General features: G+C 42.9%; 1 protein-coding gene across 1 annotated transcript in view; it reads left to right on the top strand.

Annotated features, from left to right (window-relative positions):
* PAN3 (poly(A) specific ribonuclease subunit PAN3) overlaps nucleotides 1–16,137 on the top strand; it is a 43,334-nt gene that overhangs the window by 23,732 nt on the left and 3,465 nt on the right. The window contains exons 8-17 of the mRNA XM_044284639.1: nucleotides 203–260; nucleotides 1,993–2,154; nucleotides 2,816–2,932; nucleotides 3,414–3,515; nucleotides 5,134–5,299; nucleotides 6,652–6,739; nucleotides 8,620–8,759; nucleotides 11,569–11,698; nucleotides 13,496–13,560; nucleotides 14,770–14,908. Of these exons, the coding sequence (XP_044140574.1) occupies nucleotides 203–260; nucleotides 1,993–2,154; nucleotides 2,816–2,932; nucleotides 3,414–3,515; nucleotides 5,134–5,299; nucleotides 6,652–6,739; nucleotides 8,620–8,759; nucleotides 11,569–11,698; nucleotides 13,496–13,560; nucleotides 14,770–14,908 (1,167 nt within the window). The remainder of the gene's footprint in view (nucleotides 1–202; nucleotides 261–1,992; nucleotides 2,155–2,815; nucleotides 2,933–3,413; nucleotides 3,516–5,133; nucleotides 5,300–6,651; nucleotides 6,740–8,619; nucleotides 8,760–11,568; nucleotides 11,699–13,495; nucleotides 13,561–14,769; nucleotides 14,909–16,137) is intronic.

Genomic DNA, 16,137 nt, shown 5'->3' with positions numbered 1-16,137 from the left:
AAAGAATCCCATTATAGGTCTGAGAGCTGTCAGGATTTATTGGGAAACGGGCCGCAGGGAGTGAGCATTCAGATGTGGTGGATTTTAAATGCGGATTCTACCCCATAAATGCACGGTGCAATACGTGTCAGTGAGGACATGCTGCTGGTTCGTCATGGTTTCCTATAGGTTCACAGCATTTCCTTTTTATTGTAAATTCTAGGAACTGATCAACCGACATTTGATAACGATGGCACAGATTGACCAAGCAGATATGCCTTGTAAGTAACTGGTTTGTCATGCTTTTTGTTATGTAGTACAAGAAAACCGACGAGCAGTCCTTGGTATAGGCCATGAATATTGGATCAGCGGAGGGTCTTCACTTTGGCCGATCAGCTGTTGTCCCCTTCCGCATTCACCAGGCATGCCTCCATACATCAGTAGCAGCTGTGGCATCTAATGCAGCTCAGTCTTATCTAATATTGAGAAATGGACAGTTTTAAAGATTTAGTAACTCCTTTAAGCTTTTAAATGGAAAATTTTACCAGAGACACTCCCACAGAAAGGCACTGCTCTGTAATCTCTCCTTTCCACTTGTGTAACGTTTCTTCTTCTTTTTTTGTTCTACGTTTTGCTGTAGGTTCTTTCTTGGTAATCTAGTGCAGATTGCGCAATCGGTTATCTAAGACTGCAGCGTGATCTGCTACACAGGCAGGGAGAGGCAGGCGGCGCTGGCTGAGCCTTTATCATTTTCTGCTCATTTATCAGTGTCCAGCACATTATGCTGAAACCTAAACATTCGCAGCAACCAGGCGAAAAATACTGAGACGTCCTTCAGCAATTTCTGTCTCATTCACTTTCCTATTGGTGTTAACACACAACAGAGAGGGGAAAACTTACAAAGGGCTCATGCACACGACCTTATGTACCGTATATACTCGAGTATAAGATGAGTTTTTTGGCACATATTTTTGTGCTCAAAAAGCCCCCTCGTCTTATACTCGAGTCTAGGTCTTGATTGCGAAAAATCGCATTCAAATTTTCGCATAAAAATTTGCATGAACTGGTATTTTCCCAAAAATCGAATATTCGCTTTAGTTGGTTTTTGTACTGTTATTGTTGATACCATATTGTTTTTCTTTGAAATAAATATTCAAAAACCTTTAACCTACTGATGCCTCAATTAATGTAATTTTATTGGTACGGTATCTATTTTTATTTTTGAAATTTACCAGTAGCTGCTGCATTTCCCACCCTAGTCTTATACTCGAGTCAATAATTTTTCCCATTTTTTTTTGGGGTAAAATTAGGGGCCTCGGCTTATATTCGGGTCGGCTTATACTCGAGTATATACGGTATTTTGTGGTCCACAAAACACTGATCCGCCAAAAATATGGATGACGTCCATGTGACATCAGGGTTTTTATATTTTTTATTTGCTGATCCATTGTAACAGTGCCTATTCTTGTCTGCAAAACTGACCAGAATAGGACATGTTCTGTCTTGGAGGAACACGCCACCTAATAATTTTGGCGCGTCACCGGAGGGTTATGTACCAGATAAATGATATCGGGACTGGCATAGATTTCAGCTGTAATTTTTGTCAGTTTTCTAACGTAACTGATTTTAAATTTGCGGGGCAGCATGGGAAAAGTGGTGAGCATGGTGTAAATTAACAAAAAGCTGCATCTGTTCTACAACAGTCTTCAAAAAATCCCCCTGTAGCTTGTCGTATAACGACATGCCAAGACATGTAGAGATGTGCTCTTCTTTAACACCCTCTTCTGATTTTAGACTCCATTAAATCATTTGCCTCCATAACACAGCTGCCATGTGAGTCTGTTTTCAGATAGGAAATTGCTCATAGTGCAGTTCTGTAGTGTATACAATGGTACGTTTTCAGAAATGTGGTACAATCCCTTGTATGACTGCTTCTGGAATCTGTTCACCTTGAGACATCCAGACTGAGAAGACTTTAACTAACAATACTATATTTTCCTCCCCTTTCTTTAGCGGTACCTGCAGAAGTTGATAGCTACCACAGCCTTTTCCCCCTGGAACCGCTTCCTCCTCCCAACAGAATACACAAGTCCAGTAACTTTGGATATATTACTTCATGCTACAAAGCTGTAAATAGCAAGGACGACCTGACCTATTGCCTGAGAAGAGTTCATGGTGAGCATGTTTGATGGGGAGCAGTATAGTGCCTCGATGAGCCTGGTTGTACATGTGTTGTGCTGTCACTGGTTAGAGCCCGTGACTGCACTAAAACATTTATTGTATTTGTATCTATTGAATTTTTGCCCTGTAAGACACAAGTTCTTTTTTTTTTCTTCCCCAAAGTAGGAGGAAACTGTCAGTGTGTCCTATGGGGCGAAAAACTAATGAGCGCTTCCATTATGAAACCACTCGTTAGTACAGGAGGACCGGGAAGTGGTGAATGCAGCTCTGTACTCACTGCTTTCTGGTCTTAGTCGGCCACGTGATGTGCGTGCGGACACCGTCGTGCCCTCGGCGTGCCCTGACCTCACACTGTTTAGTGTCTGGTCACTGCGCAGTAGGAAGAGCAGGCGCTAGATCTCTGGTGCGGCGGGGGTATCCACAGGAGTAGAAGTACATTGTTTGATATGGGGGGGGGGGGGGTCCTATTTTCCTCCTGTAAAACCTGCGTCTTTTATAGGGAGAAAATACAGAATATTAATGCAGAGGTATCTGTACAGAAATCATAATAGAACTACAGGAGCAAACAATTTTTGAAAATCTCGGCATTCAGTATTGAATGAATTTCAGTCCAGTGTGTGCGTTTCACAGTGAAATAATTTACGTTTTTGTTTAGGTTTTCGTCTGGTGAACACAAAATGCATGTCTCTGGTTGACACGTGGAAGAAAATCCAGCACTCCAATATCGTTACCTTACGAGAAATGTTTACAACCAAAGCATTCGGAGAGCATTGTAAGTTGTGTGGGTGCATACACATTTTCGCTCTTTGGGAACACAGAGCATTATCCAAGTCATCTTGTTTGACATTCTGAATAAAATGCAGTGGGGTTCCTACAATAATTATATACTGCACGCCCCTCCATCAGTCTTTTGGGCTTTTTAGCGATTTACCTAATTAAAAAGCTTTGAGATTTTAACTCTAGTTTGCACATATAAAGTATTATTTCAATTTCATAGGACTGAGCCGCTGCTAAAAGTACAGCTCCGTGCAGGGGGTGCCGTGTTCGCTGGAGCACCTCTGCCCCTTCAGTTAGCTGATCAGTAGGGGTGGCAGGAGTCTAATCTAAAGACAGTCAATATTGTAGTCCTGGAAGTCACTGTTCTGCTTGCTTGCATGTTGTACGTGTTTTTGTGTATTTGTATCAGTATTACATATATTAATGAACAAGGTCCTGACATTTTATAGCATGCAATGTCTCTTGTTTTCTTTAAGCCTTGGTTTTTGCCTATGACTTCCACGCTGGCGCAGAGACCATGATGAGCAGGCATTTTAATGATCCCAGCGCAGACGCTTACTTTACTAAAAGGAAATGGGGTAAGAATGATTTGCAGCTGATTATTCCTATTACACCGGCCTATTCTACAGCACTATATGCAGAGCTGGTTCTCCCTCCCATCAGTCCCTGTTAATAATCTTCATCATAGATACTCATATTGGGGCCAGTTAATATATGATCGTGGTTGTGATTTAGAATATCAGTCATGTTCCTTCTGGTGAGATATGAACCCAGGTCTTCACAGTGCTGACCATCATTGTAACATGCTAAGATTTATGTTTAAAATCTCCTTCCAGGTTTGTGTCTTCATCTGAGCCCTGCATGTGGCGTATATAGGAAAAAGCTCCTAGGGGACATTCATTAATTCTTGCACGCCAGAATTCTTGTTTTATAATTTAGCACAATAGGACTTTGTGACTTTGGGCTTTTTTGTGCAACCATTTTGCAACATTCTGCATTTTACACAATTCACTTTATTTTTGAAAAGTATAGGGATAGTGGGCATGATTAGCCTGTCAATCTGATTTAACGGGGGTTGTCTCACTTCAGCAAATGGCATTTATCGTGTAGAGAAAGTGAATACAAGGCACTTACTAATGTATTGTGATTGTCCATATTGCCTCCTTTGCTGGCTGGATTAATTTTTCCATCGTGTTATGCACGGTTTTGTTTCCAGGGGTTACAACCACCCTGCCATCCAACAGCTTAAGTCGTACTTGCACACTATAGGAAAAAAATCACGAGCCTTTCTGGTGGCTGGGAACGTGGCGGCGCACATGCGCAGCATCTCTCGTCCACCTCGTATCTGTGCTTAAGCGGTGGTCATAACCCCTGGGTACGAGCAGTGTATAAGATGGAAAAAGGAATTCGGCCAGCAAAGGAGGCAATATGGACAATCGCAATACATTAGTAAGTGCCTTGTATTAACTTTCTCTACGTGACAGATACCATTTGCTGAAGTGAGACAACCCTTTAATCCAAACTTATCAACTGCAACTCTAAAAAAAACAAAAAAAAAAACCTTGTGTTTTCAATCTTTCTACTATAAAGTGTGGTGTAGAAGGTGAAGAAACATCTCAAAGTTTTAGACTTTAAAGGTACATCAAATTGAAGGCAACATACATCATTTACTTCGGGAAATCTTCCTGACATGCCTCTGGCCAAAGACTTTGGTGTAGTGGGCACCTGAATACTAGGCAGCTAGGGGAGAAACCGAACCAATTTATAGCCTATTTTTCAGCAGTGTAGCTCGCTGAACACTTTTTGACTGTTTAAAAAGATCATGGTACATGTGGTAAATAGGTTTTTCTGTCTGTGCTGGTACACAGGTCGATGGAGTCTTCTGTAATTGTACTACCTGAGAGCTCTGTCATAGGTTACTAGGCAGCCAGGTCTCGCCCCTTGTGAATTACAGCCTGTACCGAGCAGACGACCACGTAATTACGAGACCCTTCTAACCAAGACATTGCACAGAGCAGACTGCTGGAATGTGAACGCTTTTGGGCTCTTGATATTGCTGCACTTGTTAAGACCTGGTGCTGTATCTAAGCACAGAAAAGCCATTGCACATCATTATTTTGCCATGCAGTGGCTTTTCTCTGCATACATATACAGTATTTTGTATGTTGATTATTTTATCTGCTGTACATGTTGTAGGCCAGCATGATGGTCCTTTGCCGCGTCAACATGCTGGGTTGCTGCCAGAGTCCCTGATTTGGGCTTACATTGTCCAGCTGAGCTCAGCACTGCGAACCATCCACACTGCAGGCCTAGCGTGTCGCGTAATGGATCCAACGAAGATTCTGATCACTGGAAAAACCAGGTATCTCTAAGGTCCTCCCAGGTGTGTTAAATCTACACTGTATGGACAAAAGTATAGGGCCACCTACACATGCAGGAGCTTTTGACATCCCATTCTAAACCCTTAGGCATTCATATGCAGTTGGTCACCTCTTTACAGATGATAATATAGCCTCCACTCTTCTGGGAAGGCTTTGTACAAGATTTCGGAGTGTCTGTTAGAAGCTTTTCTCATTTTATCCAGAAGACCATTTGTGAAGTCACACACTGATGTTGGATGAGAGAACATGGCTTGCAGTCTCCTTTCTACTATATTCCAAAACTGTTGGATGGGTTGAGAGGGCCAGTTGAGTGCCTTTAAGCACCTTGCTTTGGGCCTGACCCCAAACTGCTCCAACAAAGTTGGAAGCTTACAATGGTCCAAAATGTCTTGGTAAATCTTAATGCTTCAGCAGACCATCACTTGAACTGAAGAACATAGGCCAACCCCTTAAAAAAAAAAAAAAAAAAAAAGGACATGGCTTATACTCTCCTCACTAAGCCTCCCCGCTCAGTAGCACTTTCTCCCGTCCTGACAGGGAAGCATATGGCTGTGAATACTGCCATTTACTTACTGTGGCTTGTCACCACTTCAGCCAGTGATTGTGGTTAGGACCAGAGTCGGAGATATTGCACAGCATGGACCTGTGCACCATCTAAACTGCAGCCGTGGGGAGTCTAAGCTTTTTTTTTTTTTTTTTTTTGTTTTGTTTATACAGCATTAGCAGCCTATGGCAATCTCTCTTCTCCCCCAACCCCGTTGGAATACCCCTTTAAATACTGCACTCCACATCTTAAAGGAAATCTGTCACCAGGATTATCACTATTGAAGTACGCCATGGCCTAATAGCACTTAGTACCTTATTTCCACATGTGCCTTTGTTCCAGCAATAGATGTTTTCCATCTTCTGAAAATCCAGTTTATTTGGTATGCAAATGAGCCAGTACGGTGCCCAGAGGGGCGTGTCTTGCAGGAACTAGCCCAGGCACGCCTCCTGCCACAATGTGTCCACCCACCTTTCCTACATCACATTCAAGCCCAAGGGCAGGCTTGGGCACTAGCAGGAAGCGTGCCTGGGCTCGTTCCTGCAAGACTGACGCCCCTCTAGGCACCTTACTGGATCATTTGCATACCAAATAAACTGGCTTTTCAGAAGATAGAAAACCTCTATTACTGAAACAAGGGCACGTCTAGAAATAAGGTACTAAGTGCTATTAGGCCTTGGCTTTACTTAAATAGCAATTATCCCGGTCACAGATTTCCTTTTAAATTTTAGTTCCACTAGTATAAATTGGAAATATGTATTTAGTTTTATTAATTTATTTTATTTTTAGGCTGCATGTCAACTGTGTTGGAATTTTTGATGTTTTAACCTACGATGGCAGTCAGAGTAATCCTGTAGCCCTAATGCCCCAATACCAGGTATGTCCACTTTACACAATGATTATCTGCCTGTTCGAATAGTACACATTGGTCACCTAGCAATATATATTTGCAAAGCTGGATTCACTTGTATCATTTTGCCCCCCTCCCCAATTATACTCTAATTGACATTAGATAAGGATCTGCTGGATCGGTCGTATAACTGCATCTCTGCCCAACCTCTGCTGCAAACATGGTCAGATACGAGTTTTACCACTATGGAGGCAGATCATTTAACAGTCTTTGGGCAGTAATGTGTCTATAAGACGAGAGAACAGGCAGTGTGAGCAGAATCCATTTGAGAATTTTGGTTGTGAATGCAAAGTTAACCTATATATATAATGTGTCCCAAAGGCCCTAAAAACATTTTTAATGTGCTTTATGGATTTGGCATTTTTACTAGAGATAATCTTACAGGGTACCCACGTGCTATGCCAGCATTGGGTAAACCTCTGGGGGGCACAGGCAGGAGGTCTGCAGCCCCATTCATAAAGTGTACAGTCCGTACACCATACAACACTGAGAAGTCAGCGATGTACAGAACAGTGAATTTAAAATGCACAGGGAAATCTGTGCTTGGCGGGGGGGAGGGAGATATCTAGTAAAAATGCAAAATCCATAAATAAAAGTTAGAAAAATTATTCGGGCATTTCGGAAAAAAGTTTAGTTACTCTTTAACTTTCTCATCACTCATTTTGGCATTTTCATGTAGATCAGTCGGCACTATGTAGTAGGGTGTGGGTGCGCGGTCCTAGGGTTGGGATCCCAGGCAATGGTAGTAATAATGAAGGACCGGCACTTCCAAGTTGCTGTGAATGATTCCTTCTGACGCGTTTCGGCACATCTAGTGCTTTTGTCACACATGTGCCGAAACGTGTCAGTGACAAAAGAATAATTCACAGCAACTTGGAAGTGCCGGCCCTTCATTATTACTACTCATTTTGGCATTTCATGATTTTGATGACCCACAGTGTCTTGCCTTATAGTAAATCAGTATGTTTGTCTGAAAGGGGACATCTCGGAGGGATTTTCCCATGAGTTTCTGTCATGACATATTGAATAATTAGCCAGCAGGCCCTGAGGTGGCTACTCATGTGCAGTTAGTGTTCATAGCATACTGTTCTATATGTACTGGAAAGAGTGGCTCTCACTGGCAGTTATGACTGGATGCCCACTAATGCTAGATTTGTGTGTTACAGGGATTGGCTAGTTCTTGCTACTTTTTTTTCCTAATTGCGTAAAGTATCACAAGCAGCTGCCCCATTAATGGTGGCCTTTCTAGCTGTTCCCGACTGCATGCTCTTCTGTGCAAGTGCAGGATAGCTGAACCGGTCCAGCATCTGTGCAGTAGAGGATGCGTCCACGGACCGTCAGGAAAAGCGGTCATGTGAATAAGGGCTCATTCAGATGGCCTAATGTTGCTTTTGGCATGTGATCCTCAATTTTTCTTCCGTTCCATGGCCCTGCAAAACAAATAAAACCTATCCTATACTTGTAAGTGAAAATCATGGCGTGGCCCTATTAAAGTCTATAGGTCTGCAAAAATCCAGAATGCAATCTGTTTTTCTGCAGACCTACTTGAACTGACCTGAAAGTGTCCATATTTTCACGGACCACAAAAAACATACGGCTGTCTGAATGATCCCTAACTCGCTTGAAGACTGCCATCTTGGTTACCATGGACAGTCCACCAATGGCTTGTCCTATAAGCCATGAACAGACAGCCAGGGGCCGCCTTGCCAGTGATGAAAGAATCTCGTTAATGGTGTCACTTTAGGAGCATTCAGTACTAATTGGCCAACTAACTGGTATGTTTGTATTAATTACTATACTTGTTTGTATACTAAAACAGCGGCTTATCGCTTATTTCTTGCTTTCAGCAAGCAGACCTGATCTCGTTAGGAAAAGTTGTGCTGGCGTTGTCCTGCAATTCTTTGGCTGGAATCCAACGGGAAAATCTGCAAAAAGCAATGGAACTTGTGAACATCAACTACTCCTCTGACCTAAAGAATCTAATCTTGTAAGGCTGACCTCTTTACTCCGCTCTTTTCATAGTTAGCTGTTGTAAGGTTTCACGTGACCTTTTCACAACTCTGTAGAAGGTAAACTTGCAGCATACTGTGCACTTTATGGCAATAGAAGATGGGTAGCCGCCTTCCTTTTGCCATATGTATTCCTGTATATAATGCATTCATAGAACTGTATAGAAACACCATCTGGGTTTTTCTCTGATGCCCTGCAGAGGAGATTACATCTAATCTGTGCCAGCATGAAATATTGCATAAGTGTAAATGTCTCCTTCTGTATGCAAACTTTAGAGGGGAAGTAGATGTTTTCGTGTAAGTTCCCCATTTTTAAATTGCATAGACACAATCCAGTTTCAAAGAGTAGGAGGCAAAGCAACATACTGTATATTAGATAAGAAATGTATTTCTCCTTTTCAGTAGATAAACTGAAGTTATAGCCCCCGTATACGACCGCACTCAGGTGCTGAATTATTGTATATCATGGTTAGAGCGCCAAAGTGAGCTGATACTTCTACTGGTGATTATCATGCCATATAACCACTACCTGTACTGTATGCCGAGACACTATGCCTCAGTCCCTGTGGCAGGCACAAAAAAAGGCAAAATGAGCAAGATGAAGGAAAGCCAAGGGAGCTATTAGGTGGATTGCAGGAAAAAAGGGGGATGTGAGCAAAAGAGAAATGAACGTGTTCGGAGGCTGCACCCTAAAGTGGGCAGTATAAAGGAATACACTGCGATGGTTGCAAGTGTGTAGAAAAAAGGATTGCTAATGACCCCAAGAGCGTGTTGAAAGGAAGGGGTGAGGGTTAGCGCGGGGGGCGCCGAGGTGCGATCAAGCTTAATAAATGTGGTAGTGGATTCCACAGTAGTTGGTAGAGAAGATGATTGTCATTACTGTCATACAGTTCAAATTAAAATTAAATGCAGAAGACAAAAGATATATTAATATCAAATTAAAAGTTGGAGAAGGAGTCTCAATTAGAAACTTACTTCACTAGGGAGGGAGGTATAGGATAAGCACATAACACCTATAGTAGCCAGGGTTTCAAAAGTGGAGAATCTCGCTCGCGGAGTCCCCTTTATCGAGAGAGAGAGAAAGTATGTATACTGGTGATTATCATGCCATATACTCACTACCTGTACTGTATGCCAAGACACTATGCCTCAGTCCCATATTGGTGGCCGGCACAGATTTACACAGGTTGTACTATAACATAGTTAAAATAAGGCATCTACTGCAGGGATCGGCAACCCTCCAGCTGTTGTGAAACTACGCTTTCCAGCATGCTCCATGAATTTCTAAGTGAGTTCTTAGAAGAGCAGAGCAAGTATGAATGCTGGGAGTTGTAGTTCCACAACAGCTGGAGTGCCAGAGGTTGCCTACCCCTGGTCTATGTTCACTTTTGCAGCCCTGCTCCCCATCCACCACATGCACTGTTCCCCTCAGTTCAGAGCATTGGTTGCCTGCGGTGCTCAGGAGCTGCAGCAGAGGACAAGGACTGGTGTTAGAGGGGTTGTCTCATCAGAGACCACCTCTTTTAGAATGCAGCCCCCTATGTCCCCCAGTTGTTGTGTTTTTTTTTTTTTTTTTTGTCAAGGCCATTCAGTTATTTCATCTCCGGCGGCTGCTACAGGATAAATGTATGTTGACCGCCAGGATGAATTTGTTCATATAGAGTAGCTCTCTATTCTGGCTAATAGAGGGTATCCAAAGCCGGGCACCCATATGCCTTTATAAGACATACGGACAACAATCTCCTTCATGAGAGTCCCTTTAATCTTTATGTGCACTACAACATAAGTCATTTCTTGGAAGGTGGGGAAGTAAAAACAAAAAAATTAAAATAGATTGCGCCCTGAAAGGGTTAAATGTGTTTTCTTTGTTTCTGAATTCATGGCCAATCGGTAGGACAAGGCCCTCAATGTATGGTATTGGAGGTTTGGCTTCAAGAAGTCCACCTAAAATATGCTACATTCTTATGGCATGTTCACACTTCTCTGTATGGTTGGGCTGATCTCTTTGGTCTTCCTGATCATTAATAAAGCAGTAAAGGGGTGGTCTGACTGCATACACTCATAAACAAGGACAAAATGACGCTGAAAAGTTTAGTGTGGGGGAAAAAAAAAATACTCTAGCATAGACTACTTTTTATTGGCACTGTGCGGCAGAATACTTCTATATTTGAGTTCCTGCCTTCCTTTTGTACCCCTAAGATCCGAAAGTCGTCTTTCATTTTGCACAAAAACCTGTCCTTCTATTGCACGGGCACCAGAAAATATGGAACCATGGTGCTAGAAACGAAACGACTATCGTGGGTCTATTTATTTATTTTTTATTTTTTGGGGGGCGGGGGTACCTTTTTTTTTTTTTTTTTTTTTTTTTTTAAAGGGGTTCTCTGGAACTCCTATTAATGGCCTGTCCTTTGAACTACAAAGTCCCAGACTCTGCACAGTGGATGAAGCTGTCATTCCTGTGCAAGAGCTACTGCAGATCAGCTGATCGGCGGGGGTGCCGGGAGTTAGATCCTGCTCATCTGCTATTGATGACCTGTATAAAAGAGCCAGAGAACTCCTTTAAAATGACCATCTTGCTCTGCAGTACTTCAGTGCTTTGCTGTGCCATCTCTAAAGAGTTGGCCAAGGGTGCTGAAGAGAAGCTGGAAACCACAGCACCAAATAAAGCTCTCCGGACCTTGCAAACCATCTTTGTATATTAATTATAAAAGTCAATTTATTTTCTTTGTGTTTAACCATGCCAGGTAGGGTTTGTGCTTTTATATGTATCTTTTTATATGCCTACAGATATTTGCTGACAGACCAAAACCGGTTGCGTAGTGTAAATGATATCATGCCAATGATCGGTGCTAGATTTTATACTCAACTGGATGCAGCACAAATGCGGAACGATGTCATAGAGGAGGACCTTGCAAAGGTAAGCCAGTCTCTTCACTGCTATCAAATGGAGTTCAACTGTAAGGGTCCATTCACACGTCCATAAGTGTTTTGCTGATCCGCAAATTGCGGACACCTGCAATGTGCGATCCGCAATTTGCGGAACGCACATCAGACACTATAATAGAAAATGCCTTTTCTGGTCCGCAATTGCGGACAAGAATAGGGCATGTTCTATTTTTTTTCAGGAACTAAATTGCGGATCCTGAAAAAACGGATTCCCGAAAGAACTGATGCGGATCCCGAAAATGCAATCCAGGAAATGTGGCTTTGCATCCGTTCCAGCCCCATTGAAAGTTAATGGGTCTGCAAATTGCATAACGAATGCGGACCCAAATTACGGACGTGTGAATGGACCCTTATGCTATTGCAATATGTACTCCTGAAAATTGAGATTGCAACACCAAGGACGACAAGCAAGGAAGTAGCCAGGGTCGCTAACATTTGCAGATGATCACATTTTCAAGCACCTGGCTCCCGTCTGTGGGAGCAGCATAAAAGCCAGATTGAAAGCAAGTTTTTTATTTTTGGGGTCACTTGAGACATAAAAAAAAGATCGTCAGTGTGGGGTGATTGTGTTATGCCTGCTGTTGGACGTCCAATCCCAAACTTAAGGCGGCAAACAGTGTCTACACAAACCATCAGAAGCCTTTTTCACGGCTGCGAGCCAGACGTCTAGCTGGCGGTTTTCCATTGACCTAACACCAATGCTCTCAGAGAATATCACAGCAAGATGTCAATGGAGGTCTGTCCTCTTCAGGGATGAGCCCTGCTTTTGTCTAAGATGCAGTCATTGCCAGAGATTGGTCTGGGGACCACGTAGGCCATGAAGAGGCCATCACAAGGGAATGTCACACTGGTCCTATTCCCGGGACTATGGTGTGAAGCAGCTGGACCCCTCAAGCCTTTATTTCAGGTATACTAACAGCTTGGCATTACACAGATTTTTGGTTATGGAACCAGTGGTACGACCATGTCTCCATCCATACTGTCCAAGGAGCCATTTTTGAACAGGAGAACACCAGACCACTTGGGAGCAGCCTGCCTGGCCAAAAGTTGGCGCGTAGTGATCCTTTCTGGCCTTCGGTGTCTCCTGATTTTTCTCCCGTCAAGCACATCTGAGACGTCCTTGGTCGGCAGTAGCAAATGGAGCTGCCAGCAGTGGATCTTTGATCTGTGTGCCCAAGTGTATTCAGCCTGGCAGAACATTTCTCTGACAACCATTAGTAACCTCACTGATGGCATGCCAAGGTGTGTAAGTGCATGTATTTCTAGACGTGACGGTCATACTCGATGCTGAATAAATTGAGATGCTTTGAATTTTATATTATGACATGTCTATCAAATCTGTAATTTCCATAATTCCAAGACTTCCTTCTTGGCGTTGCAGTTCCAGTGTTGAGGAGTTAATCTCAAATTAACTTTCCAAACCTATTTCTGATGTCTTTTTCAAACTCATTTGGCTTATTTGAGGCAAATGATTTGGGTTTGCAGAAGTAATTTGCTTGGCTTTGGCTAGATTCACATCTGTAGTACATTTTACAGTTTTTCTGTTCTGATATAAGAACAGAAAAATGAGTGAAAAAATACTGAGCAGAACCCATTGACTATTATGGGGTCTGTTGGGTTTCTGTAATTCTGCTGGACAAAATACTACTGCGTGTGGTGTTATTTTTGCAAAAGTATGCGATGGAGGCTTCAAACTGAATCTGCTCTGCAGATGTGAATCTGGCCTACAATAAGGTGATTAATTCAGAATGGTGTTATTTCTCTGCAGGAGGTGCAGAATGGAAGATTGTTCAGACTCTTGGCCAAACTGGGAACAATAAATGAGAGACCAGAGTAAGTTGTGTGACTGGATTAGTTATTCTTCTAAAGACGGGCTGATTGTCAGGAAAGAAGCATTCCTTCCCAACAGTTGGCTGCTCATTCAGTGTAGGAGACCGCTGTATTTACATGCAGCGATCTCCTTCACTGGATGAGGATGGGGATCGCTATTGCGATCCCTTGTCCTCCATACAGATTCATGGTTTCTGAGCAGCAGATCGATGTTTAGACAGCACGAGTGACAGGATCACCCCATGATCGGTTGCACATTTAGTTGGCCAGATCATAAACGACCATTTGCAGGAACGGTCTTTCCCGATAAACTCAGACGCACCAATAATCGTCCAGATTACCTTAACTAACCTTTTTGACATGTCTGGTTCCAGAACTAATTACTTCTTGACACTTCTAATTACCTCATCTAATTGCCCTGCCAAACTGGACCAGGCAGACAACTAGATCTCAGATTTGGGAGATATGGAAATGGCTAAGTGAGGGTTAGTCCAGTGGTGGCGAACCTATGACACGGGTGCCAGAGGCGGCACTCAGTACCCTATCTGTGGGCACCCATGCACTGGAAAAAGTCTATGGTGTACCAATATGCCTTAGACTTATCCTGCCATCATCAGTGCAAGGTTCACTATGAACAGCACAGGCAGAACACTGAATGTAGGCAGGCTATTACAGCTAAATGATAAATGACAGATATACTATATTGGACTGTAGTATTCAGGTGTAAATTGCCGGGTTGGCACTTTGCGATAAATAAGTGGGTTTTGGGGTGCAGTTTGGGCACTCTAAAAAGGTTCTCCATCACTGGTGTAGTCAACTGTTTTGATATCTCCTATAGAGCAGAATGGAAAGTGACTGCAGAGCCTTCTGTTATTCTTCTGCCCATGATCTGCTATGATCCCGGCAGACAAAGACCTTCACTTAACATGTATCGTGTAGATATGACCCAAATCTAGATGTGGAACGCATTGCATCAGAGCCCTACTTTAACGTCTGTGCTGGGAGTAGTTAAACATGTTCATATGCTACGCACTGAACTAGACATCAGGAAATCATCCCAACGTATACCGCCAAAGAAAGGATAGTCTTTTTTGTGTCATTTGACCATTTGTATTCTGTACGAATGTATATAATGACAAACATTTGTAATGCGCTTCTCTCACATCGACTCAAAGCCATACAGGATACATTTTTACCCCTCTTTCTTGTCAGATTTCAAAAAGACCCATCTTGGTCAGAAACAGGTGACAGGTATTTGCTGAAACTCTTTCGGGATCATCTTTTCCATCAAGTGACAGAAGCGGGCACTCCCTGGATTGACCTCAGTCATATTGTATCTTGTCTTAACAAGGTAATGTATGGGACAGTCCATGGTGGCTCCCCCATCTGTGGGGTTGGGGGGCGTTAATATATTTTCAGCTTAAAGCATTTGTCCCCTAAATATGCTACAATAGCATAGTACAGAAAAATGTTCACTCCACTATTTGACCAAATAGGAAAATAATTTTGGGCTGCTTGGCACATAGGAGCCTTTAACCCATTCCCAAGGTTTGACGTAATGGTACATTACATGTTGGGCCTTTTAAAGGTGGTGTGAGCGCCATAGCCGCCAGGGACTTGCTGTTTCATGCAGCAGACACCCGGGGTTAATGTCTGCGATCACCATTTTGGTAGTTTGCAGTCATTTAACCTCTGAGATGCCACGGTTAACTGTGACCACGGCATCTCAAGGTAAAAAAAAATGCTGGACCCACATGCCGCCTTGCTTGTAACGGCCTCCCTCGCTGAGATTGAAGCTGCTGATGCTTATTGCTGGAATATCCCAATACAGGCCTGCAGCACTGCATTGGAATATACTGAAATCTGTCTTCTGTAATAAACATATAGTCATCGCAGAAGATAAATAGCTGTCCAATGCGTGCATGTTAGTCTCTTACGCTGGGTTCACACCTAGGCGTTTCTCAAACGCGCGTTTCTATGCGCGTTTTTGTCGCGCGTTTTATGCGCGTTTTTTTTAATAGTGAACGCGCGTTTGACGCGCGTTTGGGTGATTGACAGCAGTGTTGTCCAAAGAGTCAAAAAACGCGCTGTAAAACGCCCAGGTGTGAACCCTTCCCATAGGGAATCATTGGTTCTTGCCTGTTGTGCGTTTTACAGCGCGTAGGAACGCGCTGTAAAACGCTCAGGTTGTGAACCCAGCGTTAGGGTGAAGAAAAAAAAAGGGAAAATATAAAAGTTGAAATCGCCTCCCCCCCCCCCCCCCAAATAAATATAAACCATTTAACAAACATCATGGGTATTGCTGCGTCCAAAAATGACTGTAATATATAAATATTTATCCCATATTGTGAACAGGGTAATACATTTTTTTTACATTAGCGATTTTTTTTTTTTTTTTTATCACTTCAGCTAGGGGTATAAATTTGGCCAACGATATAGACTTAGTTTATCGCCATATCACGGTAGAACATGGCATGCACCGCTCTTGGCACGAACCATGTTCTCCTGAGCCGGCACAGTGGAGAAGGAGGGAGTCCCTCCCCACTGTGTGTGGCTGCAGCTGACCACCAATGAGGACAG

Source organism: Bufo gargarizans, chromosome 3 (genome assembly GCF_014858855.1).
Source record: "Bufo gargarizans isolate SCDJY-AF-19 chromosome 3, ASM1485885v1, whole genome shotgun sequence".
NCBI classification, from domain to species: Eukaryota; Metazoa; Chordata; class Amphibia; order Anura; family Bufonidae; genus Bufo; species Bufo gargarizans.
The sequence above is the reverse complement of the archived record's forward strand: the minus strand, read 5'-3'. Positions and strand labels throughout refer to the sequence as shown.